This window comes from Gasterosteus aculeatus, chromosome 8 (assembly GCF_964276395.1).
Source record: "Gasterosteus aculeatus chromosome 8, fGasAcu3.hap1.1, whole genome shotgun sequence".
Lineage (NCBI taxonomy): Eukaryota > Metazoa > Chordata > Actinopteri > Perciformes > Gasterosteidae > Gasterosteus > Gasterosteus aculeatus.
Window position 1 is genome coordinate 23,063,264 of NC_135695.1, and position 26,200 is coordinate 23,089,463.

At 47.2% G+C, this 26,200-nt stretch overlaps 4 protein-coding genes and 1 non-coding gene across 6 annotated transcripts; 2 read left to right on the forward strand and 3 right to left on the reverse strand.

Annotated features, from left to right (window-relative positions):
• Positions 1–87: 87 nt before the first annotated feature.
• On the forward strand, positions 88–613 carry LOC120824130 (uncharacterized). Its single transcript, XR_013468590.1, has 2 exons — positions 88–152; positions 222–613. It is a non-coding gene; the product is annotated as an uncharacterized LOC120824130 (transcript).
• A 1,283-nt stretch (positions 614–1,896) lies between these two features.
• Positions 1,897–4,632, forward strand: faslg (Fas ligand (TNF superfamily, member 6)). The gene is made up of 4 exons (XM_040183401.2): positions 1,897–2,428; positions 2,820–2,862; positions 2,944–3,003; positions 3,940–4,632. The coding sequence occupies exons 1-4, from the start codon at positions 2,153–2,155 to the stop codon at positions 4,356–4,358; spliced, it is 798 nt and encodes a 265-aa protein (XP_040039335.2). The 5' UTR covers positions 1,897–2,152; the 3' UTR covers positions 4,359–4,632.
• Positions 4,633–14,883: 10,251 nt separating this feature from the next.
• On the reverse strand, positions 14,884–16,086 carry LOC144411376 (uncharacterized). Of its 2 annotated transcripts, XM_078107816.1 has the most exons (3): positions 15,714–16,086; positions 15,473–15,527; positions 14,884–15,391 (listed from the first exon to the last, which is right to left on the reverse strand). In XM_078107816.1, the coding sequence occupies exons 1-3, from the start codon at positions 15,954–15,956 to the stop codon at positions 15,078–15,080; spliced, it is 612 nt and encodes a 203-aa protein (XP_077963942.1). In that variant the 5' UTR covers positions 15,957–16,086; the 3' UTR covers positions 14,884–15,077. The 2 variants fall into 2 exon arrangements, with proteins under 2 accessions (XP_077963942.1, XP_077963941.1); XM_078107815.1 differs by having other exon boundaries at positions 14,983–15,391; positions 15,473–16,086.
• A 1,403-nt stretch (positions 16,087–17,489) lies between these two features.
• LOC144411377 (uncharacterized) lies at positions 17,490–19,676 on the reverse strand. Its single transcript, XM_078107817.1, has 3 exons — positions 19,415–19,676; positions 18,503–18,560; positions 17,490–18,371 (listed from the first exon to the last, which is right to left on the reverse strand). The coding sequence occupies exons 1-3, from the start codon at positions 19,544–19,546 to the stop codon at positions 17,995–17,997; spliced, it is 567 nt and encodes a 188-aa protein (XP_077963943.1). The 5' UTR covers positions 19,547–19,676; the 3' UTR covers positions 17,490–17,994.
• A 2,141-nt stretch (positions 19,677–21,817) lies between these two features.
• Positions 21,818–25,956, reverse strand: fam20b (FAM20B glycosaminoglycan xylosylkinase). Its single transcript, XM_040184598.2, has 9 exons — positions 25,744–25,956; positions 24,785–25,036; positions 24,437–24,684; positions 24,276–24,362; positions 23,469–23,578; positions 23,207–23,378; positions 22,811–23,002; positions 22,554–22,613; positions 21,818–22,480 (listed from the first exon to the last, which is right to left on the reverse strand). Exons 2-9 carry the CDS (start codon positions 24,911–24,913, stop codon positions 22,249–22,251), a joined length of 1,230 nt encoding a protein of 409 aa, XP_040040532.1. The 5' UTR covers positions 24,914–25,036; positions 25,744–25,956; the 3' UTR covers positions 21,818–22,248.
• Positions 25,957–26,200: the final 244 nt, after the last annotated feature.

The window sequence follows — 26,200 nt, forward strand, 5'->3', positions numbered from 1 at the left end:
CGGAGACACAAGCTGGTAACAAGAACCCTTCCAGCGATAGTTGTCTCCTTAATTCCCCTTTAATCAGCGTGTTTCTGTTCCCTGCAGTCGACTCGGCCTCCTGCGTGAACAAGTGGATCTCCAGCATGAGGGAGATGGAGTTCTACCTGCAGGTGGGTGTGGGTGTAGTTACAGGAACGTAGATGGAGGCCTCAGTTAAGCTTGAGTTTGTGTCCCAGCAGCTGCAGTTGTCCCATCGCCCCGAGAGGAAGACCGCTGACGTCCAGCTGCACGTCGACACTTTGCAACGAGAGCACAAGAGATTCGTGGCCAAACTACGAGCTGTGGACCCCCGGCTGCAGACGCGAGGCGCGGACCCCTCGAGCGTCCTGCAGGAGGAGGGACGGGGGGCGGGGAGCTTGGAGCTCTCATCCCCTTATTGGATGTAGTCGTGATGCTCAGTGATAGAAACCGTATGTTCCTACAGTCCAGGAGCCAAACACAACAAGCCCTGTTGATGAAACTCTTTCTGCCTTTGCAGCACAGAGAAGAAATCACTTCCTGCCAGACGACTGTGGTCCTCAAGTCTTCCCGCTGGTTTATTCCTGTTTGTGCATTAAATACACAGCGTGTCTTTTTGTCTCGTGTTATCTCTGAATGCTACATATGAACCGTTGTCCCCGCTGTGCTTCACAGCCGCCCCCCCCAGCTGAAGCGCCTCCACATGACGGTGTCTCGGCCGGATGTGGGGCAGGAAGCCTCAAACCTTCAGCCCCAGAGAACCAAGTCCTCGGAGGCGGTCTGTGCGGACCAGGACCAGCCGCGGCTCTTTGGCCGCACCAAGCGGGCCTTCAGAGGGCGCGGCGGCGCTGAGACGCAGAGCCTGGCCTCGGGGCTGCGGCGCCACCTCCCAAACCTCAGCGACGCTCCGGGGAGGAAGACCTCTCCCCCGCAGGGCGGAGACGCAGCGCCGGGACCCACCACCCGAGGCCCAGAGGCCGCCTGCGGAGCGGCAGAAAGGAACCCTGGGAAGTGGTCTCGCGTCTCGGGACTGACAGCTGATTTCATTCATGCTCTGTACTCATCTGAACGATGTCACATGAACAACTGACTGTTGTTCTCAATATCTAATCTCTCTGTGGTTAAACACTGGATTACTGAATATCAAAGCCCCCCATCAGAAGACCTGCGTAAAGGAAGGAGGCTCTGAGGAGACTCGCAGATTCAGTCCTCTAACTCCTTCTCCTCCTTCAACCTGGTTAGACCCCACAACCCCACCCATGCTAACGGGGGTCGAGCTTCAGGCGGGTTTCCCTTCGTCTCTGCAGAGGAAGTGAACCGTCTTTGCAGAAGCGGCTTGGTGACGATTGACAGGAGAAGGGAGGGACATCGCTGCGGAGACATGCTGATTAATTCAGGTTCCACTGTTGAGGTCAAACAGTCTCTCACGAGGGAGACGAACAGAAGCTGATGGAAACCGACCACATTGCTCTGTACCCGACAAAGCAAACCGTAGAGTGGCAGAACAACCACAACAACCCCCCCCTGCTGAGCGTGTGAGGGGACTCGGCCTTCCTGGAAGCTCAGCCGTGAGCTGCTGCCTGCGGTCCCCCCCCCACTCAAGTGTTGCTGGCAGCTCTTCATCCGACGCCGTCTTCTCCGTCCTGCCCTTCAATGAGGCAGCAGCATCTCCCCCCCGAGGAAACCGCTGCCTCACTGATGATGACGACGATTCAATGATAATGATCATGAAGCAGCACACCTGGGCTTCGGGGGGGGGGGGGGGGGGGGCTCAGGGTTTTGTTAGTATTTCCTTACTTGGAATGTGTGAAAATGTCTCTTTTGTGACGATGACATGTCTGCGGTTAGTGGGGGGGGGGAAGTGGGGGGGGGTCAGCTTCCTGCTCTGCAGCGAACGCTCGGTGCAAACGTCCCACATGAGATACCCGAACGGGGGCAGAGCTCTATTAAACTGTGAGGTTTTATGGTAATATTATGCAGCAAGAACTTCTAACCACTATGCAATCAACAGGCGGGGGACGGGACGGGGGGACGTCTTCCTGTAGGTGTCCCTGAATGTGCTCGGGGTATTTGTGGGAGGAGCTAGTAGGTGCTGAAATGAAGACGAACACCTCCTTCTCTGCACACTTCGTCTCACTGCAGGACCTGCACCATGAGCCGTGACCCCCAGAGCTACCCCTTCCCTCAGGTGTTCCTCGTGGACGGGGGCGGGGGCCCGCAGCACGCCGACCAGCAGCCCAGCCTGGTGCCCTGCTGGTCCTTCCCGCCGGCCCAGCGGAGCAGCGGGCGCCGGGGGAAGAGCCGGCGCTGCACCGGGGCCGGGGCCGCCCTGGTGGTGCTCCTGCTCTTCCTGCTGGTGTTCGCCTCTCTGGGGATGGAAGCCTACCAGATCCACAGCATGCAGGCCGAGCTGAGGGAGCTGAGGGAGGTGAGGAGCCGTGGGCCGGGAGGGGGGGTCGCTCTGCTGCTGACACGAAATTTTACTCTGTGAAACATTCGACTGCTCGAGTCATTGAGAGAAGAACCAGTGAGGTAATAATGGAGTAATCTCATAACGCTGGTTGCAGTTCTCTAATGTGGGCGAACGCTGCGAGTAGAAGAAGGTGCCACTTGTCCCACCTCTGTAGAGCCTCACGGGGCTGTGACTCATGTGGGGAGCGACTTCAGCTCACTGGGGCTCTGACCTTTTAAGAGCGCTCACCAAAGACCTCGCGGTTCCACCTGTGGTCTCCGGGCCAGGGACAGGATGTCCTCCTTCTCATGAGCTCTGTGAGTCTGTGTAATGTGGTAACGAGATGTTTCTACTTCTGTTTCTGAAGAATCATCCTCTGGCTGAGTCGAATACGCCTGGGAAGCAAATCGGTAAATATGCACACTGTGAATTACTCCAAACGCGCTTAGATGTTCCCAAAGAGAGATGTGACGGTTCTGTGGTTGTTTCAGCTCTCCGGCCCGAGGAGAAGAAAGAAGACCAAGAGGAGCGAGCTGCAGCCCACGTCACAGGTGACCTGATGAAACAACGTGTATCTTCATGGTTCCTCCTTTGTGAGAACCTTAGAGGAGACCTGATGAAATAACTTGTATCTTCATGGTTCCTCCTTAGTGAGAACCTTAGAGGAGACCTGATGAAACAACGTGTATCTTCATGGTTCCTCCTTAGTGAGAACCTTAGAGGAGACCTGATGAAACAACGTGTATCTTCATGGTTCCTCCTTTGTGAGAACCTTAGAGGAGACCTGATGAAATAACTTGTATCTTCATGGTTCCTCCTTAGTGAGAACCTTAGAGGAGACCTGATGAAACAACGTGTATCTTCATGGTTCCTCCTTAGTAAGAACCTTAGAGGAGACCTGATGAAACAACGTGTATCTTCATGGTTCCTCCTTTGTGAGAACCTTAGAGGAGACCTGATGAAATAACTTGTATCTTCATGGTTCCTCCTTAGTGAGAACCTTAGAGGAGACCTGATGAAACAACGTGTATCTTCATGGTTCCTCCTTAGTGAGAACCTTAGAGGAGACCTGATGAAACAACGTGTATCTTCATGGTTCCTCCTTTGTGAGAACCTTAGAGGAGACCTGATGAAATAACTTGTATCTTCATGGTTTCTCCTTAGTGAGAACCTTAGAGGAGACCTGATAAAACAACGTGTATCTTCATGGTTCCTCCTTAGTGAGAACCTTAGAGGAGACCTGATGAAACGACGTGTATCTTCATGGTTCCACCTTAGTGAGAACCTTAGAGGAGACCTGATAAAACAAAGTGTATCTTGATGGTTCCTCCTTAGTGAGAACCTTAGAGGAGACCTGATAAAACAAAGTGTATCTTCATGGTTCCTCCTTTGTGGGAACCTTAGAGGAGACCTGATAAAACCCCGTGTATCTTCATGGTTCCTCCTCTAAAGGAGCATCTTGTGTGACTTCTCCCCTCCCCCTGCAGGGCGCATCGAGGTAGAAACCTTCCCTCAGACGCTGCGCTGGGAGCCTCATGCGGGCCGGGCCTTCACCTCCGGCGCGGTGGCGTACCGGTTGGAGGACGGCGCTCTGCAGCCCAACAGGAGCGGACTGTACCACGTGTATTCGCGGGTGGAGCTGCTCTTCAGGGACTGCTCGCCCTCGTCATCCTTTGTGCACTCTGTGTTTGTGAGGCGAGCCGGCCGCTCGGCCCCGCTGACCCTGATGGAGGCCCACAGGGCCGGGTTCTGCTCCCAGCAGGGGGGGCGGGCCTGGACCGCGGAGAGCTACCTGGCCTCCGCCCTGCCGCTGCAGAAGTCCGACAGAGTCTTTGTGAACGTGTCGCACCCAAAGTACCTCAGCCACTCCCATTACGGCAACTTCTTTGGTCTGTACGAGGTGTGATGTTCTCGTTATTACGTCTCTTCCTCTGCTGTAACAACCGGCCTGATCTGAAACCAGAGAAACACGCTCAGCATTTCCAACTGTTTGCAAAATGCAAGTTACACACACACACACACACACACACACACACACACACATTGCGCATTCTTAGATATGATAGTCAGTAAACACTAACACACTGATTTAGTTGTAGCATTTAGAAGAAACATATTTATTTGATTTGATGTATGAATTTGTGTAAAGGTTTGGAAACGAATAAAGTCATAAGTTAAGTTGATGTTCATGTTTTATGTCTGAACCTCTGGAAACTAAGCGGATAGTCACACAGTGGAACAGGTCCTCGCTGTGCGGACCCCCGGGGCCGTGTGACGCCGCTTCCTTCCTGTGTGAACATCGCCAGGGTCTCGCTTCATGCAGGGAGATGTGGTGCAAGAGTTTGTGCTTCTTTTAATCTGCGTGTCTCACTGATTGGAGCTCAAAGGAAATGTGTGTGTGTGATTAAGAATTTGAATGAAGAAAGTAGATCGACAAGTATTAACATCATGTTTTAAGTCTGATTAAGTGAAGTACAACACACAGGCTCCTCCGGTAGATGTACTGCAACAAAGTACTGTTCTTGAGTTAAACCCCTCTGGGCTTTATACATTTCATAAGGAACATCTTCAGCTCGCCTGTAGCGCCATCTGCCAAAAATATAATGAATTACATCCACATTTATATATATATATACATATATATATATATGTATATATATATATACATATATATATACATATATATATGTATATATATATATATATATATGTATATATGTGTATGTATATGTATATATATATACATATATATATATATATATATATAACTGTATATATATATATATATATATATATATATAAATAATATATATATAATATATACAGTTGTATAGGTTGTGCAGGTCCATAGTTTACATACACGTGTAAAGAACATAATGTCGCGGCTCTCTTGAGTTTCCCGTTATTTCTACGGTCTGATTTTTCTGTGAGTGATTGGAACAGATACTTTGTCACAAAAACATTCATTAAGTCTGATTCTTTTAGGACTTTATTATGGGTTAACAGAAAAATCTGCTGGATCAAAAACATACATACAGCAGTACTAATATTTGGTCCCGTGGCCATTCGGCGGTCTTGGCTTCTCGTCGACCACTCCTCTTGGTAGAATTGGTGCAGTTCAGTTAAATTTGATGTCTTTCTGACATGGACTTGTTTCTTCCACATGTTCTCAATGGGATTGAAGTCAGGACTTTGGGAATAACCCCATAGAATGGCTGAATCCATTCTATTACCACTTTTGATGTGTGTTTGGGGTCATTGTCCTGTTGGAACATCCAACTGCGCCCGACCTTCAGGCTGATGATTTTAGGTTATCCTGGTGTTCTTGGGGTTAAAGGTACGGTGGCCCTGAAGTGCAAAACACAACAACAAATAGGGAAAGACAATGAAGTTAACCTCTTACGGAAAGGGTAGGGCCTTATATATACATATATATATATATGTATGTTAATATCTTTATCCTTTAACTTTTGCACCTCCATGTAGATAACATCATGTGTTGGAAACCACCCAGCACACTAAACCCCACGTGCATCTCACCACGTGCATTTGTTTACTTCGCGTCATGACCTCTCTCCTGACGTTTGAGTTCCCGCCACCAGAGGCGCCATCGCACCGTTTATGTGAACATGTTCCAAAGGCCTCAGAGACGTTTCATTAAGATGTTGATGAAGATGAAGAACCTTAAATATTCACGTCATTGTTTGTGACATCATCAAGCAGCCTCATAGCGTTGCATCTCATTGACTTTCGTCTACAAAGATTTTGTATTTAATGTATTTTGGACTTAATAAATTTATAAAATATAAAATTATAAAAATATAATTATTTCTAGAATCTTGGCTTGAAAAAAAGTCAGTCTTCCGCTATTCCTTGACCTCTACGGAAACCGTCAGGGGCGTCAATGAAAGATGGTTAGGAGAGTTCATGAGGAGTTACAACACAGTGTTTAAGGGATCCGACTGAGCCACGTAATTCTGATGGACGGAGACAAATGTTAGTGACGTCAGTCTGCACCAGCAAAACTGTAAAATTTCCACCGGAAGGAATTGTGGGACAGAATGATCTCCTGTCCTTTGGTAATGGATGGTCCAGTGCTTCCATATACAGACCAGATACGGCATATGGAGCGGACCAACCTGGACTCCTTAGTTATTGCCCTTGGGGACAAAGGTAATTTCAGCCATGAACTTCCTCAGTACAAACAGTTTATGAAACCTGTGGGAATCCAAGAAGTGGACCAGTGAGGCGCTGGAGGATCTTGGGTCCTGCTTTGACTGCACAGACTGGGATGTTTTCAGCTACTGACAGTCTGGATGAGTCCACAGAGGCTGTAACTTCCTACATCGGCTTCTGTGAGGACAGCTGTGTACCATCATGCACCAGGGTGAGTTACAACAACGACAAACCCTGGTTCACAGCGGAACTCAGAACACTACGCCTGCAGAAGGATCAGGGATTTAGGAGCGGGGACAAAGACTTGTACACAGAGGCAAAATACAAGTTTAGCAAGGCGGTGAGAGACGCTAAACAACTGTACTCTGAGAAACTCCCACAACAGTTCTCAGCAAGTGACTCTGCTTCGGTCTGGAGAGGCCTCAAACACCTCACCAACTACAAGCCAAAAACCCCCCACTCCATGAATGACCTTCGCCTGGCAGACGAGCTCAATGAGTTCTACTGCAGATTTGATGGTCTATGTCCTGACTCCACTCTCACAGCTCCACCAACTCAATCTGCAAGTGGATCGCAGACTTCCTGTCTGACAGGAAGCAGCACGTGAAGCTGGGGAAACATGTCTCAGCCTCTCGGACCATCAGCACCGGTTCCCCCCAAGGCTGCGTTCTCTCCCCTCTGCTCTTCTCCCTTTACATCAACAGCTGCACCTCCAGCCACCAGTCCGTCAAGCTCCTGAAGTTTGCGGATGACACCACCCTCATTGGACTGATCTCTGGTGGGGACGAGTCCACCTACAGGTGGAGTCTGACCATCTGGTGTCGTGGTGCAGTCAGAACAACCTGGAGCTCAACGCTCTAAAGACAGTGGAGATGGTTGTGGACTTCAGGAGGAACAGAGCCCCACCCTCCCCCATCACCCTGTGTGACTCCCCCGTCACTATTGTGGACTCCTTCCGTTTTCTGGGCTCCATCATCACCCAGGACCTCAAGTGGGAGCTGAACATCAGCTCCATCACCAAGAAGGCTCAGCAGAGGTTGTTCTTCCTGAGGCAGCTGAAGAAATTCAACCTGCCAAAGACGATGATGGTCCACTTCTACACGGCCATCATGGAGTCCATCCTCTGCTCCTCCATCACCGTCTGGTACGCTGCAGCCACAGCCAAGGACGAGGGCAGGCTGCAGCGTGTCCTCCGCTCTGCAGAGAGGGTCACTCATCGATTATGAGTTTATTTCTGATAAGCAACGGCACTCAACATCTGTGTTTTACAGGTTTTTTTGATTACCCAAGTCTGCCTCATTTATCATAAAGATAACAGTCATAACGAGACCTCAACTCTCTCCTGAATAAAAGGTGATGCGGGGATCCACCTTCTATCCACAGCTCTGAGGGGGGCCACCACATCTTGGTTGTTTTAGTCAGCAGGGGGGTTCCTGGAATTGTACAGTGAGCAATAAACCGTTGAGAATATCACAAAGCTAGAAGCAGTTGGAGAGGCCCACAGGTCCTGCATGGGGGAAAGGGTGGGGGCACTCATAGAGCCACTCATAAGGCCAGACAGACCCCTCCATGACCACGAGGCCTGTGCTATCCTCAATAATCTCTTCTGTTACATCCCTCACTCCTTACGGAGGTCTCCCTCTCACCCGGGTGCCCGATGGACCAGATGCTGAGCAGGTTCACAATGACTCAACAGACCACAGCAGAAGAACCAAAGAAGTGTGTCCTCTCCTTTCTGGGTGAGACAGAAAGTCTGAGTTTACCAGAAATGTGGCCTGAAGATCGTTGTTTCATAAACAATAAACATTTCTCTTTGGGGTTCAAGGTCACTGAGGCCCGTTTCTGGGTCATCATGGTTGCATCACAGAATACGGAGATTTCTGACACAAATAAAATCGTAATGACAGTTGTACTTGCATTTGTTGTTTTCGTAGTAGATGTTGTTGCTTGTTGTTTTTCTTTTGTTGTAGTTGATGTTGCTTGTTGTTGTTACGGTTGTAATTAAGGTTGTTGTTTCTTTTGTAGTTTGTTGCTGTTGTTGTGATGTATTGTTGTATTTGATGTTGTTATTGTTGCTTTTGTTGTTGTTAATGTTGTTCTTGGGATTTGGGGATGTTGCTGTTTTCCTTTTGTTGTAGGTAATATCGCCCTTGTTTCCTGGGTCGTTGTTGTTGTTTCTTTTGTTGTTATTGTAGTTGTTGCTGTTCTAGTTTTTGTTTCTTTTGTTGTTGTTGTAGTTTATATTGTGCTTGTTTTTTAGTTATTGTGTTCATCTTACCAAAATTGTATCTTCGGAACAAACATTCTTAAATTATACAAATCAGCTGAGTTCTGAATGTGAAACCATTAGATGTAATAAGGATGTTTTTTTATTATAAAGACAGCGACTTAAGGACCTAAGGCATCGTATCGATGCTTATTTTTATTGCTCCACTTCACCGACGTGTTTTTGCCTCAGTGCCTTTAAGCAATGTTTTGCTTAATCTACTGCAGATGAAAGAGAACCATCTGGAACTCCACTGGTTGTCCCCGGCAACATGATTTGAAAGCAGTTTGTCTGACCCAGATAATAAATACGACAGGAAGCAAACCTTTCCTCCCAAACGTCAAACAAAAATGTGATTTCAATTCAAATGTGTTGAAATATTCTGAAGCGAGCTAAAGGTAAGGTACCTTCTGTTTTCAGGGCGTGAATCGTCTCTATTTCAATGGAACTGAGAAGTTGTGGCGTAGTCTGGAATTGATTAATAAAACAATAGTTGAGACAACAGTGACAGTTGTCTCTTTGCAATGAATATAATATTAAAAGGCATCAATCTCATTGTGCAACAAATCTGTAACGTTTCCACTTAGATGAACAAACTAAAATACGGCTTTGGTTTGGAGAGACATTGGATTCAGGCAGGAACATCCAGCAATGCAAAGTGTGCTTTAAAGCTGGATTCTCTGTAGAGTCCACCAGGGGGCAACTCCTTTGTTTCCATAGACGTCTATGAGAAAATGACTGATTTTACCCTCAGTATACATTGTAAACATGAGTTTATGGGCTCAATATCTAGATCCAAGTCTTCTTCAACACAGCATGATGTTCATTTAGTAAGCAATCCATTTAGAGTTAAACAGACCATAAAGCAGGGGATGCTTCATGGCGGGGCTACCTGTAGGGCCCTACCAGAGACGTGTACGCCGTCTCTATATTACATTACATCACATATCATTTAGCTGACGCTTTTATCTAAAGCGACTTACAATAAGTGCATTCAAACAATAAGGATACAAACTCTGAAGAACAAGAAAGTGCAATTTCCTCAAATAAGCCAATTTACAATTTTTCAGTCAGACAGGCAGAGATTCGAGCCGCCACCTGGGTGTCCGAGTGAGGGAAGGAGAGAATTAGTTGGGTGTCATCAGCATAGCTGTGGTAGGAGAAGCCATGCGAGCGAATGACAGCGTCGAGAGAGTTGGTGTAGAGCAAGAAGAGAAGGGGACCCAGGATGGAACCCTGAGGAACTCCAGTAGTAAGAGGACAAGGTTCCGACACAGATCCTCTCCAGGTTACCCGGTATGTGCGTCTATCGAGGTAGAATGAGAGAAGGGAGAGAGCAGAGCCTGAGACACCAAGTTCCTAAAGGGAGGAGATGAGTGGATCTGGTGGTTGACTGTGTCAACCACCAGATCCTAATCTCAAGGAGAGCAGTCTCTGTGGAGCCTTGAAGCCTGACTGGTGGGGGTCAAGGAGGTTGTTACAGTGGAGATAGGAGGAGAGTTGGTTAAAGATCACACGTTCAAGGGTTTTGGACAAAAAGGGAAGAAGAGAGACCGTCTGTAGTTGTTTTCTTCAGCTGTTCTGCTGTTACCACCAACTGCCAAGTCAAATGCCTTGTATGTCTGACATATCATGGCAACAAATGTTTCCCGATTCCCTATTCCTGATTCCAGAAAGGAACATTCCTGTATCTGCAATAAGACCGTACAACAAATCACCTCTGACTAAATCCCTGGTTAATTGAATAACCACTGCACTACTGTATTCTTATTTATTTTGAGAAGAGACACTGAGTGATGTATAATTTCTCTTCATGGTGGGGTTCTTACTTGTTGTGTAGTCTGAGACTGAGGTAATTAGTAGCATGTGTTCGGACAGCATGCTCACCTGCCCTCAGCGGCAGGCAGTCACACAGGAAGTCACCTGACCTACGTGGGGGGAGGTGTGCTACCATGAGGGGGATGTTTATGGGTCACAGCGGAAAGACAGGCCGGTGATAATGGTAGATATTCTGTGATTCAACATCACCTTCGCCTAAATGGTTGTGTGACGTACGGCTGCAGACCACAGACTTTCCCAAAAATACACAAGAAGAGAGAGAACTCCTACTTACTGGAGGTTCAATCTGATTGCACTCAGGTGCTAGCTGTAGGCTATTGGACATCATCTAATCTTTAGGTTTGTGTAGGTTTATACTTGAATGCCATGCATGTACCCCTGTGTCTACTTTACATTACTTTACATTATCAAATAGACTGGAAGGTTATAATATGGTTGCCACATATGATTTTACCCATTGTGTTTTAATGTATGTGTGTGATGGAGAATACCCAACCCCCCAGAACCTCTCGTGCACATGCAATGATTTATTTGATAAGGAAGTTCATTTAGTCCCTAAAAGAAGCAAAAGTCACCACAACGTAACTTTCTAAATATACACATGTCCCCACAAGTCATTAAAACCTGCTCACACACACAGCATCAATAAACACGGTTTGATTGTGAGGAAAGGAACGTTTTAACTAGAGCGGCTGCCAAACAGAGCAAAATCTAACTTCCAACAGGAATATTGTGTACTCAGAACTAACAAATGTATCAATGCTTTACAATTTACAAGATTGATCTGTTTGAAAATGCTCTAAACACAACTTTAACAAGTATTTCAAGAGTTAGAAAATATCCTTTGCATAATAATTATAATACAAAATGTTTGAGTAACAATGTTTAAGTTGTCTTTATTGAATGCTGATATTTTTGTATCCAACTTCAAATAAAAATGAGCACATAACATAAGAAAAGATAATCCTTTCATCTAGACAAAACCTCATTTTAGTATTGAAACCATCACTTGTAACACCACATTATTTTTCTTAAAGTAAAGGCCACCGCGTGTTTCGCTTCTACAAGCCGTCATTGGCTCATATTTGCGCATTTGCTCCGACAAAAGTTATTCAGTCTGATCCGTTCTGTTGTAAACATTCTTCCTTTTAATAATGTCCTTATCGGGCTGTGAAAGCGGAAATGTGAGACTCCGTAAAGGACGTAGTTAGCGGACCAATCACAGCCTGGCGCTGCGGGAGGCTTGCGTTGAAAGGAAGCCTAGAAAAATGTCTCGACACACGCAAGGACGCAAGGAGGTGTGAAAAGCGACGCGCAGAAGCATAAACTAGGCTTTAGTGATGAGCGGGGGAAGTTTCACAGAGATATTTATCCTCCTCCACAATAACTGACATTCCACTGATCTACTGGCCCAGTTCCTGCTGCCGTGTTCCCCTCGGTCACATGACCTGGTTACCTGGTTACCTGGTTACCTGGCCTGCTCCTTCCTGCAGGCAGAGAGTGTGCAATGTTAAAGGATCGTCTCCTCGTGTGCAGGCGGATCCACAAATAAAAAGTAGCGCTGTCAATAGATTTAAAAAACTAGCTGATTAATCTCACATTTTGATATTTATTAATCACGATTAATTCTGATTACAAGTTTGTTTCTCTTCCAAATCTTATGATCACTTCATGAAGCGTGTACTTTCGACACTGTTGTTCAATTGAATTGTAAACACAAACTACACAAATGTGATCAAGTTGAACATCTGGAACAAGTTGAACATTACATTACATTACAGGTCATTTAGCAGACGCTTTTATCCAAAGCGACTTACATTACACTTTAAACCCATCGCTTTTTCACATTTTTGCCTGGGGTGTCTTGCTCAGGGACACTTCGACATGGAACATGGGGCAGCCTGGACTCGAACCACCAACCTTGTGCTTCCCAGCACACCTTCTCTAACCCCTGCGCCACGACGACCCCCATGTTGAACAAGTTGAACATGTTCCACAAGTTGAACATGTTCCACATGTGGAACATATGGAACATGTTGAACATGTGGAACAAGTTGAACAAGTGGAACAAGTTGAACATGTGGAACATATGGAACATGTTGAACATGTGGAACAAGTTGAACATGTGGAACATGTGGAACATATGGAACATGTTGAACAAGTTGAACAAGTGGAACAAGTTGAACATGTGGAACATATGGAACATGTGGAACAAGTTGAACATGTGGAACATGTGGAACAAGTTGAACATATGGAACATGTTCCACATGTTCCACATGTGGAACATATGGAACATGTGGAACAAGTTGAACAAATGGAACATATGGAACATGTTGAACATGTGGAACAAGTTGAACAAGTGGAACAAGTTGAACATGTGGAACATATGGAACATGTGGAACAAGTTGAACATGTGGAACATGTGGAACAAGTTGAACATATGGAACATGTTCCACATGTGGAACATGTGGAACATATGGAACATGTGGAACAAGTTGAACAAGTGGAACAAGTTGAACATGTGGAACATATGGAACATGTGGAACAAGTTGAACATGTGGAACATATGGAACATGTTCCACATGTGGAACATGTGGAACAAGTTGAACAAGTGGAACAAGTGGAACAAGTTGAACATGTGGAACAAGTTGAACATGTGGAACATATGGAACATGTGGAACAAGTTGAACATATGGAACATGTTCCACATGTTGAACATGTGGAACATGTGGAAAATGTTGAACATGTGGAACAAGTTGAACATGTGGAACATGTTGAACAAATGGAACATGTGGAACTAGCGACTCTTCCTGTTGTCCTTGTGCACTTTGCTCTCAACTCTACATCATTTGTTTCAAGTGCAACAATCTCTCCACATTCATCAGGATGTTTTCCACCCAGTCTTTTAGGGACACGGTGGTGGTTCTCTGCAGGGTGGATGTTGAGATGGAAGTAGCCTAGCAGCTAGCTTAGCATAGCGGTGCTTTGAGTGTTCTGTTTGACCCGTGGAGGAATTCCTCTGCTCAGTTCCGTCTCGCTCTCCATCTATCTGACTGCAGGGTGGTGGCTTCAGGGGTCAAGGGTCAACGCACACCAGAAGGAAACAAAGCTGCATTTAAATATGGTTGAATGCACTTATTGTACGTCGCTTTGGATAAAAGCGTCAGCTAAATGACATGTAATGTAATGTAATGTAAAATATTTTATCCCGTTAATCACAGCCACAATAATCTCATAGATTAATACGTTGACAGCCTTAATAAAAAGCTTTTCTTTAAACAGATTTTAGATAAAAAAACGATATGTTGATATATTTCACCTGCAGGAGCAGCTCGGGTCAGACTCACTACCGTGTTTGGAAACGGACCCTAATGGACACAATTATTATTCAAACTTCTCTTTACTCACAAAAACATGAAATTGATCATTTTATCCGTTTAGTTGTAAATATGATAAAGAATCCGCATTTATGTTTAATGGCTTTACTTCATATCCAGAACCTCACACAACGTCGACATGTCGACTTTATTCTGTTTCTGGATCTCATATCATCAATCACACAGATTCAAAGTCCCTGCAGGAAGTATTAGTACTTGGTCTGGTCTGGATGAGCGGCGTGTCTGCGTGGATGCTGGGGCCACATTTGGGCTTCAGGGTGAGGACTTTCACTTCCTGTGGCGTGGGAGGAAACCAGCGAGCGCCGTGAGAGCTTCAAGCCGCTTAACGTCCGTCTTTACATATTTACACTGTGGATCTTTTATGGCGCACAATACTCAAAAGTACTTAAATAACTTTTCTCAGAACATATACTAAACTTTATTATTGTTTTGAAATAGGTTATTACGAGATACTGTACTATATTTATACTGTATTTGTATTACAATATTTATCTATTAATACTTGCTGCTATATACGAGTTATTAATGACATACGTTTATAAAACATTTGTGACATACTACGGCTTCAAAGTGTTTGTATTAAAATACATTACGGAGGCTTCAAAGATTCTCTGAGATACGGTTGATTTTTAGTCCTTCATGAGTACTTTATGACTCATGAAGGACTATTTGACTAACAACAAGAAGCACGAACCACGTCCCCATGAAAGTTCAATCAACGGGTCTCTAAAAGCACAAAAACATCATTTTGTACAAATTACTTTAAAAGATCCACTTTATTTATCAAACAGCCGGAAGCTCAAATCGCTTTAGATGAACGTTGTTATCATTACAAATGAAGCTGTGCTGTGTGACGCTTGAGGGCCTGGTCTCCACCTGGTCTTCAGGGTGGTGTGATAACGTCCTGCTGTAGGTGGGACTACGCTGTGAGCCGACCTCGGCCCGCTCACAGCGCGTAGAAGAGGAAAAAGCAGCGGTCCTCATCGGAAGGCCGGCGCTGGATGCTGTCTGGGATCAAATCTGCCCCCATAATCTTCTTCACCATGATGCTGATGCTGGTGCCGCTGTGCAGTTGCACCTTCTCCAGGACGACGTACTTTCCGTCCTGGTGGTTCCTCTTCTGGATTGTTCTGCTGTCGTCACCGTGGGTCTGCGTGAGAACCAGCTCTCCTTCCAAGTTGCTCTCTATCTCTCCGTAAATGAAGTAGTGAGCAGTCCGATTGATGGTGAAGACCAGGTATCGCTGCTCCGGGTTCATCTCTGTGGGACACAAAGGTTCTCCATGAGGAGCCAACATCTCAAAGGGAGAGCAGGAAGCCATGAAATACAGGTGATGCTCACTTCTCTGAGTGCAGGTTACGTTGAATTTCACCTGAGCATCTGATGGACTTGAACCCTGCAGACAGACAGACAGGTAGATCATGGAGACACGGTGCAGACAGACAGGTAGATCGTAGAGACACGGTGCAGACAGACAGGTAGATCGTAGAGACACGGTGCAGACAGACAGGTAGATCATGGAGACACGGAGCAGACAGACAGATACCACACAGAGGACATGAACCAATGAGGCGTTGCTCACCTGGCTGCATGAAGGGGTGGACATGAACAAATGCAGCATGAAGGCCGTCCCCAGAGCCACCATGACCCCCCCCATCACTGATGCCGAGGCAGCCGCACATTTGAAGCCGCCACGGCGGTCTGCAGGAGAGTCTCCGGGTGGGTTCTCGACCATCACCAGGGCGTCCCTCTGTCCTACCTGATGTCCCTCCATGGTGCATTCTGTAAAGCTTGTTATGCACATTATGTCCTTAATATAGTCCATCTTCCCACACACCGGGACACGGAGTGGGAATCCCAAGCTCACCTAAGCCCCGCCCCCCCACACAATAGAAAGCAAATAGAGAGCAGAGGGAATCCCTCGACGCCCACGCGTCCCATAACCTCTGGATGGAAGTCGCTTAACGATTCAAACAATAAAGTAACGAGTCATGAAGAAGAGTTCACGAGGGGTTATGAACCATTCAGTCCCCCCTTCCCTCTCCAGGAGAGGATCCTGGGAGCTGGAATGACCCAACATGCTCCAAACACTTCCAACACGCTCCCAACATACTCAAACACGCTCCCAACACGCTCCCTGAAGATGCTTTCACCCGATCGTGTAACCTGTTTTATTAGATGAAATAGTCCTTATCTCACCTCCCTCTCTTCCATTAAGCAGCAAACTCCTCCCCCAGAGAAACTGCTGCTGTTGCATCACTGCCCCCCCCCCCCCAAGCTCTTGCATCATCATTGCTTTCCCATGTCTGATCTCGGCTCACAATGTGGTGTTATCTCATCCATGGCTGTGTGTGTGTTTGTCTGTGTGTGTGTGTGTGTGTGTGTGTGTGTGTGTGATCACCTCCTTATCAGTGAACTCGCTCTGGAGTTTCATTAGAAAACGAAACCTTTGTGAAGTTGCAGGTTTCAGTAATAAAGGAAACAAACTCAGACGGTGACGGACGGCGTGTTTTATTCTGCGAGTCGCGTCCTTCAGTTGTTACGACGCACAGCTTTTATATTCACACTCATGTAACACTGGACATTTAAAGTGAAATAGAACAATAGAGTTCAACACAAACACACTAACTGCCGATGACACAACACACACACACAGACAGACACACACGCACACACACACACACAGCTCCCACGTGTGTGTGTAGCTTTGATGCCCTTTGCTCTCCAGAGTAGAAACCTGCTTTATGAGAGCAGCAGTTTCACCACAGGCTGGAGTCTGGATGAGACCTCATGGGGCCACAGGGTCCTCATCTGTGAGCACGGATACACAAATAACCACCAGCATATGAATCATAAATGCTGTTTATTAAGTTAAGAATGTCACCGGGCATCGTTTGACCCTCTACGGAAGCTGTGACACCAGACGATTGAAGGTGTGAATCACACATGTGTTTCGCCTGGTGTCTCCATGTCTTATAGCACGGATTGCGCTCTTAATGATCTGATTTCAGCCGAGTCTCAAAGTTTGAAGGTTTTTTTGTGTGTTATATTGATTTATTTCGTCACCATAACATGTAAACTGATTGTTACGCATTAGAACACTTACAGGTTCCCCTTCATCCTACAGGAGATGAGATGATGGAGCATCTGAGGCCATTTTCAGAGCAGAGGCCAAAAAACGTATAGTAGCATCATCTATAGTTAGATTGTATTTTGTAATAAATGTAATAGAAAGTTAGAGAATTGTACATTTCAAGGCATTAAAATGTCTGAATATAATGATCAAAATGTAGTTTGTTGAAAACGTCATAGAATAGATCATGAAGGTATTGAAAAATATCACAATAATCCCAGTAAGTTAGTAAGTGAGTGAATTATTTTTATGCACACGTTTATGCACACACATGTTCAACGACATATGCACACATGTTCAACGACATATGCACACATGTTCAACGACATATGCACACATGTTCAACGACATATGCACACATGTTCAACGACATATGCACACGCGTTCAACGACATATGCACACATGTTCAACGACATATGCACACATGTTTCATAACATGCATAAATGACATTTTTTATTCATGAGGCAACACGTAAATAATGATGATGAAAAGTTTTTTCATGGAATTAGAAGATGGCGGTTTATGTCACTTAGACATGTTCGATGAGGATTACAGAAGTTATTGTTTTATTATGAAGATGCTTCTTTAAATGAGAAACTTCTGCTCTAAACATGATGAGTCATTTGTTAATAGAAGGGAAATAATAAATTAAGCAAATCAAAACTTCAGCTCAACACATAAAATTGCACTTTCTTGTTTCTTGTTCTTTGACGTCGTATCCCCCCCCCCTAAAACAGCTGGCAGCGGCTGCCCAGCAGGTAGCTCAGGGCCACCGTCATGTTCTTCACCTTGAAGCCGGCAGTGGAGTTGAGACGGAGGCGGAGCCTCTCCTTGTTCCGCAGGTAGGCGGTGCTGTGGAGCCCCCTGCAGACCTCCACGGAGGCCCGCAGGGGGAAGGAGCTGGCGGGGGCCTCCCGGCCCTGCACCCACAGCTCCAGTGTCCCCAGGGCCCCCCCCTGGTCCCGGTCCTTGTAGCACAGGTACAGGTACAACACGTAGGGGCCCGTGCAGTTCACCTGGATCTGGTCCTTCTCCTCGGGGACCAGGCTCATCATGTGACTGCTGTAGACCCCCCCGAACGGCACCCACACCTCGCCCGAGAAGTCTGCAGGGGACGAGGGAGCTTATTGATCACATCTTAGGCTTATTGATCAGATCTTAGGCTTATTGATGGTATTGATCACATCTTAGGCTTATTGATCACATCTTAGGCTTATTGATGCGATCAGTCCTCACCTGAGACGGGGTTCAAGCGGATGTGCACGTTGTCCTGCGCTTCTCTCGCTGTCCGACCCTAAAGGTGCACAGGTAAACAAACATTTACATTCTCTGTTTCCTCTTTGGGAAATATATATATAAGTATATAAATATAATGTTCAGGCTGATCTCATAAAGCAGCAACATATCATAATGTATATGAAATATACAATACTTCATGTAACAACAACTAATATAATATAGAATAATACTAGATACATTAACGAGTTAATCTATGTGAATAATGTGGCCGAGAATAATGCGTTAAAATATCTTAACACAGTTAAGGCAGCTTTGTTTACTTCCGGTCTCGCAGGAAGTAAACAAAATTGAACCCGGAAATGAAACCGCTGCGTGAGAACGAGACGCTTTTTGCACTGGAAGTAAAACAAACCTCCACGTGTCAAACAAAAGGGGGTGAGTGCCCTGCTAGGCTAAGCTAACGTTTGCATCTACCCTGCAGAGGACCACCACTGTGTCCCTAAAAGACCGTGGATTGAAAACGTCCTGCTGAATGTGGGGACACTGTTGGCACTTCAAACACGTCAAATGAAGGAGAGTTGAGAGCAAAGAAGAGACGTAGTTCAACATGATCACACGTGTGCGGTTTGTGTTTAACAATTAAACAAGTGTCTAAAAAACAGGCTCTCATTACTTGTAAAATTTGTCTTTGGCAGAAAAAAAACATTCATTAATCACCATTAATCACATATTTCAAAATGTGCAATGAATTAGTAATAAAATAAATACAATCTTTTGACCGTCCTAAATAAAACATCGTATGACAACTGTCATTTGTTTAATAAGTCTACAGCCTGCGTTAACATGAAGGCAGTCGGCTCATTGTACAATAAATAAAGTAGGATAAAATATCTACAGGTGAACGCTCACCTGGACGTCCCAGCACACGTAGAGCGCCACCAGCAGGCACGTGGTCACCACCGCGGTCTGCACTGCCACGACCAGCGCCAGATGTCTCGTGCGCTTCGTCTGGTGCAGCCCGCGACCTCCGTCAGCCTCCATCCTCCTCTGAGCACACAGAGCGCGAGGGACTCTTTAAAGCGCCAGGGAGGGGGGCTGAGATCTTCTAGCGTGTGAGGGGGAAGAGACAGTTTGTTGTTCATGCTCTGTGTCTGAGGTGAAACACCTACTTAGCCTGACCCTAACCGGTGCCGGCTATAACCTGGTGGAATAAGAGCCTCTGGTGGGGGGGTCCTGAGTTTCCCTTCTGTGGGTGAAGCACAAAGATGAAGAGCCTCAGAAGTAAATGTCAAGTGATGACGACCTGCCACGTGGGAGGGGAAACCCCCCCTGACCAAAGGCCCAGACACCAGCTCACCGCTGAGAGATACTGGGGGGCTCAATGTCAACTGATCAGCAGAGGACTTAGCTGATGAGCTAGCAGAGGACTTAGCGGATGAGCTAGCAGATGAGCTAGCAGAGGACTTGGCTGCTGAGCTAGCTGATGAGCTAGCAGAGGACTTGGCTGCTGAGCTAGCTGATGAGCTAGCAGAGGACTTGGCTGATGAGCTAGCAGATGAGCTAGCAGAGGACTTAGCCTGCTGAGCTAGCTGATGAGCTAGCAGAGGACTTAGCCTGATGAGCTAGCAGAGGACTTAGCCTGCTGAGCTAGCTGATGAGCTAGCAGAGGACTTAGCCTGCTGAGCTAGCTGATGAGCTAGCAGAGGACTTTGGCTGCTGAGCTAGCTGATGAGCTAGCAGAGGACTTTGGCTGCTGAGCTAGCAGAGGACTTAGCCTGCTGAGCTAGCTGATGAGCTAGCAGAGGACTTTGGCTGCTGAGCTAGCTGATGAGCTAGCAGAGGACTTTGGCTGCTGAGCTAGCTGATGAGCTAGCAGAGGACTTTGGCTGCTGAGCTAGCTGATGAGCTAGCAGAGGACTTAGCCTGCTGAGCTAGCTGATGAGCTAGCAGAGGACTTAGCCTGCTGAGCTAGCTGATGAGCTAGCAGAGGACTTAGCCTGCTGAGCTAGCTGATGAGCTAGCAGAGGACTTGGCTGCTGAGCTAGCTGATGAGCCAGCTGAGGACTTGGCTGCTGAGCTAGCAGATGAGCTAGCAGAGGACTTGGCTGCTGAGCTAGCAGATGAGCTAGCAGAGGACTTGGCTGCTGAGCTAGCAGATGAGCTAGCAGAGGACTTGGCTGCTGAGCTAGCTGATAAGCTAGCAGAGGACTTGGCTGCTGAGCTAGCTGATAAGCTAGCAGAGGACTTGGCTGATGAGCTAGCTGATAAGCTAGCAGAGGACTTGGCTGCTGAGCTACCTGATGAGCTAGCAGAGGACTTGGCTGCTGAGCTAGCTGATGAGCTAGCAGAGGACTTAGCTGATGAGCTAGCTGATAAGCTAGTAGAGGACTTAGCTGATGAGCTAGCAGAGGACTTAGCTGATGAGCTAGGTGATAAGCTAGTAGAGGACTTAGCCTGATGAGCTAGCTGATGAGCTAGCAGAGGACTTAGCTGATGAGCTAGGTGATAAGCTAGTAGAGGACTTAGCTGATGAGCTAGCAGCAGCCCACACTCCCCCTGGAGAGGATGTTGGATAAAGTTGAGAGTTTCAAACCAGGGGGGAACATTCAGGCCGTGCACATCTGGAGACACAGCTTGATGCTGCTGGTGTGAGAGCCCCTCCTCCCCGCACCAGTCGGGTTAAACCTGAGAGTGGGAACCAATCACAGCCTTCTTTTTGTTGAGTATTGATTCATCCAGATTGTGAAGTATTCAAACCCAGAGGAAATATCACGAATGGAATGTCGGCCGACTTTCTCTCATGAGCTTTTGTGTGCATCAGTGTGTTTGTGCCCCTATGTGTGTGTCTCTGTATGTTCAGCTTCTTTAGAATCTGACCAACATGAAACTGAATTTAGGGAACAACAAATTAAAGTGAAAAATGAATCAAATCAGAAAGTGAGACAATTTGAGACTAAACAATTTGTACTAAATGAACTTTCCACGTTGAGGTTTCACTCGTCTCAGATGACGAACATCAAAGGAGCTGTGAAATCACCAACGTCAGACTGCTCCTCCTGCTGGAGAAACTGCAATAATGTCCCACCTTTGTCAGTATTAGAGGCACGTTGTGCTCGATTGCTTGTGCGTCGTGTGTATAACTCATTTTGCCCAGAGACCCAGAGACCCCCCCTGGGTTTTGGCATGTTTATATATTCCTGCCCCGAAGGTGCATGACTTTGTTTGTGCGTCAACTCTGTCGCCTGTTTGCAAACATTAACATCCTGTTTGGTGATTTTACGCTGATGTCGACAGAACCACATGGAGGTGATGACGCGTTAGATCAGTTTAATGGTGAGAGCAGGTAAAGAGGAACCCTGTGCGCACACGCACACACGCACACGCACACGCACGCGCACACGCGCACACACGCGCACACACACAGTAACATTATCCACAAATGTTCTTTTGTCTCTTGATTCTCTTCTTAGTTAAATATATACACACTGACGGAGGTGGAACCAGTTGGTTCTCCTCTCCCACAAGGACCACCAGGAACCTGGTCTTCAGCTCAGTAGACCCGGCCTGGGTCTGAACGGGGAGGTGTTGGAGCCTTGTCTCCTGCTCCTCTGAGCTTCTACATCTCTCGCAGCTCCACCCGTCCTCAGGTGGAGGAGGAGAAACCGTCCTGAGGAAACGTTTGTTTGGACCAGTAAGGTCTCTGTAGAGTGACACAGTTCCAGTTCCACTCTGGGTCCTGGTCTCTAGGGGTGTGGCAGGTTCATCCGGTCCTCTATCAGCGTGTTGTCAGGTCCCTGGGCCTCTATGCACTGCTTCACCGTCGCCATGACGCCCGAGAGGCGCCGGTCCAGAGCCGCCAGGTGAGGCTCGGCCAGCACCGGCTGGATCGGGTCGAAAGCCAGCGCCTGGCGCATGTCGGCACTCAGAGCTCCGCCCCTCAGCATGTTCAGCCGGTTCCAGGTGGAGACGCGGACCCTGAGGCGGGAGGAGGAGGCGTGAGGCGAGAGGAGGTGTGGGAGGGCATGAAGGCAGGAGGACGGTTACTCACATGCAGCACTGGTAAAGCGGCGCCAGGATGCTCCGCTCATCCAGAGCGGCGTTCCCAAAGCTGCACACGGGACAAAGGCCACGTCAGGAGAGGGGATGTCAGACAGAAAAGCTCCTAACCATCACTTCTTACCTTTCACAATAAAAGCCCTAGACATACACACTGAAGCGACACTTTAGTTTAATGATTTGATGATCATTGCACCACGGTGGCTTTAATGTGACCAGCGGGCAGGTCTCAGGTCAGCTGCTACTCGCCTCTTGGCGTTGTCCAGCAGGATGAGCATGCTGGCGCCGCCGTCGTCCTGGAAGCTCTCGTAGTGATGCCGGTCGGCGTTCCCGATGAGGTAATCAAAGATGGCCGTGTCGATGACGTCGAGCAGCCGCGGCCCGGCGTCGTAAGGAGGCATCTTCTTCACAGCTTCACAGTAGCTCTCATCGTACTCCCACCTGGGGAAGACACACAGACAGATATAACGTTGTTTTAATGAAACTTTTCACCATTGATTGAAAAGAATGAATAAAATGTGTATTTTCAGTTAAAATAAGTTGAGAAAAGGAAAATATCAATGGGATCTGCATCTGTTAATATGGATCATGATCGGGGATCTGACTTCTGGCGGTTTGTGCCATGTGTGAATTAGCCACGCCCACCTGGCCAGCTTCCCCTCCCGGTACGTCCGTCCCCACGGATGTCGGTGCTTCTGCAGCGGCCAGACGTCCGGCAGCCAGAGGGTCAACGACCCCTCCATGACCTCCGCCTCGGCACAGGCCGGCTCGCTCTCACGGCAGTAGTAACACTTCCCATAGAAACAGGTGTTGTTACCTGGAGGGGGCGGAGGGAAGAATGTCATCTAGCACTACGTCTTCAAAGAAAGAGAGACAGACACACTCAGAGACACCTCCCGTCTCTCACCCTGCATGAGGAAGGTGCCCAGCAGCTGGTCCGTGGCCACAGGTTTGATCTCCGTCCGCACGTTGATGTTCCTCCCGACCACTAGGGGAGCTCTCCTGAAGCCCAGGATCCTGTTAGAAATCAGATTTGATTCTTTTATATAACTTCTATATCAATGATATATCACCTTTAATCACATATATTTGAATTATATTGACTTGCATTGTAACTGTATTCATTTTATTATTATTCCTCCCTGTTTTGCTTTATCAGTTGTAAACTCCATCTTAAAACTCTTTATTATATCTCCATCAACCGACCATTAGAGAATACATGTGTACAGACTCACTATTATTACTGTTAAATATTAGGACACGTTATAAATAGGAATCCATTAACTCGTAATAGTGATGTTTGCAGCACGTTTTGAGCATTGGGAGGAGCTCAGACGAGCAGATGGAGGAAGCTGCGCCTTTAAATAGACGTTTTCATCTTGAACCTCCACCAGACGCGTAGTCCATGAAAGCAAAGTACTACGAGCCTGAAGTCTCATTGGATGATGCACATTTAAACAAATGGAATCTAGTTTAATAGTTTAGAGTGACAAGGCACTTAAAAAGAGCCTATGCTTGTTCTATTTAAATTGATTAAGACGATTACATCTGTATCAAACTGTTACTCAAATACATTTAAAGCTTCAATTCTAGCATTTTGAGTAATTATTTTAATTTGCTGTGGAAAATAGTCATTAGATCTACGAATCTATGGCGGAGTGCAGAGTCACTATTATTATTATAGTTAATGTATATCCATCACAGGTGTAGTCACCTGTCCAGGTGGAAAGCAGCCACCTCTGCGTTGTGCCGGTCGTAGCCTGCGTACGGTTCTCCCTCCACCACGTAGTCTCTGTTGTACCTGCAGACCAAAGACCCCGATCACACCTCTGAAGCCTCCAATGTCTCTTTCATCTCTTTCATCTCTAATCGCACCTCTTGGGCTTGAAGACCACTTTCTGCCCCCCCTCGAGGACCAGCAGGGCCTTGAGCTGCGTGCCCTTGTAGCCCACATCGGCCCGCTCTACGCGGGCGGTGCTGAGGTAGGTGAGCACGGCGGCCAGCTCGGGGGTCTCTTCGGGGTACACCTCCCTGGGGCCCACCCATTGGCTGGCTATCTCCCACGGGGACTGCAGGGTGTGTGTGAGGTGAGCCCCCCGGGCCAGAGAGAGCCCCGCCTCCATCTGTGGAGTAGTAGTAATTTATTTGATTTAACTTCGAGCCATACCTGTAAACTCTTTGTACGCAACCCTGGGGAGAGACGCGCTGAGTTTGACCTCTGACCTTTCGAAACGCTCTGAGGTCGCGGCGGCTGGCCACCGAGCCGTCGCCTCCATCCAGCAGGAAGATCTTAGCCAGGCCCAGCAGGAGCAGAACCACACACAGAAGCACCATACGCTGCTTCAGCTTCATCGCCTCGTCCTCAGTGAGTCTGCAGAGAATCAGCCTCACACCTGACGCATGACCCCTGTAGCTCCGCCCCCTCCCCCCCAGACGAGCTCTTCTGCAGGACGATCCAAACAAACAGCGAGGTCCCTGGTGGGAGAGAGACAGACAGGAGGGGAGGACAAAAAGATAGATGTCAATAATATGTGCAGAATACGCCCCCCCCCCCCCCCCCCCCCACACACACACACTCAGATGAGCCTGTCGGGATGTTTGACTACGTCACTAAAACGCTTCTACTGGAGTAACGTAAGTTTACGTTGTCCAACTAAAATGTGTTTTGATTATTTACATCATCAAACCCTCAGCTCGCTGTCAGTTATTATGATTGACAGGTGTGTGTGTGTGTGTGTGTGTATTCATTATAATGACAGCAAATGAATACAAGCGACACGTGGCGATTGAGGGACGTTAGAGCCCCGTTTACAACCACCGGCAGCAGAGCCTGATGGAAGCATGTAAATACCTTACAATGGAATTCACTTAAATACGTAAGAAGGGAACCGCTGGACGAGTCGGTTCTGACGTCACGCATTGTTTTTTCCCCCGCTCAGTGGTTTGTGTGTCTGACATCCCCCGCTAAACGTCAGGTCACCATGACAACACCAACACGGTTACGTTAGCTCCTCGCTAGCTGCCTGCTGGTTACCGGCTAGTTACCAGCTAGTTACCGGCTGGTTACCTGCTAGGCGCTTAGCAAACCGCTGCACACCTTCGCGGTGTCGGTTAGCTTCAGCTAACAGCTAGCTGCGGAATGTCGTCGGTTGTTTTACCGGCTAGCGGGCAAGTTAACTTACTGAAGAGCCGTTTACCGATCACCGGAGGCTGAGTAGCTTGGTGACTTCATTAGACTGGTGCATTAACGACGCGAACGAGGATAATTGTCGCCTTGTCGGGTTCATTTTCTCTCCGTAGCTCCGTCTCCTTCGGTTCCTTCGGTGACGCGTCCACTTCCGGAACACTTCCTGCAGGAGCCGCCGGCGGCCGCCAGGGGCGCTGCTGCTCCACCCGGCAAACTGCTGGGGCCTTGGTGTTTTAATACTTATTTCATTTAAAAACATTAACATTTATCAAACTAAACAGCTTTATAATTCATATTGTTGTGTAAATATTTCACATTATCTTAATTATAATAAAATTATTCATTCTTAGAATGAGTTTCAATTCAACACACTCAAGCTGTGTCTCAAAGTCGCAGGGCTGCACCCTTCAGCCTTCATAGACCTGGACTACAACCACACAGGCTGAACTGAG

Excerpts from the sequence above, each read along its gene's own strand:
- LOC144411377 (XM_078107817.1), bottom strand. The coding sequence starts at position 19,546 with ATGGAGGCTGACGGAGGTCGCGGGCTGCACCAGACGAAGCGCACGAGA. Across the intron at positions 18,561-19,414 it reads ACGTGTGCTGGGACGTCCAG|GGTCGGACAGCGAGAGAAGC; the intron begins GTGAGCGTTCAC and ends GTGCACCTTTAG. Across the intron at positions 18,372-18,502 it reads CCGCTTGAACCCCGTCTCAG|ACTTCTCGGGCGAGGTGTGG; the intron begins GTGAGGACTGAT and ends CGTCCCCTGCAG.
- fam20b (XM_040184598.2), bottom strand. The coding sequence starts at position 24,913 with ATGAAGCTGAAGCAGCGTATGGTGCTTCTGTGTGTGGTTCTGCTCCTG. Across the intron at positions 23,579-24,275 it reads GCTGCTTTCCACCTGGACAG|GATCCTGGGCTTCAGGAGAG; the intron begins GTGACTACACCT and ends GATTTCTAACAG. Across the intron at positions 22,614-22,810 it reads CTGCTGGACAACGCCAAGAG|CTTTGGGAACGCCGCTCTGG; the intron begins GCGAGTAGCAGC and ends TCCCGTGTGCAG.
- faslg (XM_040183401.2), top strand. The coding sequence starts at position 2,153 with ATGAGCCGTGACCCCCAGAGCTACCCCTTCCCTCAGGTGTTCCTCGTG. Across the intron at positions 2,863-2,943 it reads TACGCCTGGGAAGCAAATCG|CTCTCCGGCCCGAGGAGAAG; the intron begins GTAAATATGCAC and ends TGGTTGTTTCAG. Across the intron at positions 3,004-3,939 it reads AGCTGCAGCCCACGTCACAG|GGCGCATCGAGGTAGAAACC; the intron begins GTGACCTGATGA and ends CTCCCCCTGCAG.
- LOC144411376 (XM_078107815.1), bottom strand. The coding sequence starts at position 15,956 with ATGGACTATATTAAGGACATAATGTGCATAACAAGCTTTACAGAATGC. Across the intron at positions 15,392-15,472 it reads CGTAACCTGCACTCAGAGAA|AGATGAACCCGGAGCAGCGA; the intron begins GTGAGCATCACC and ends TGTGTCCCACAG.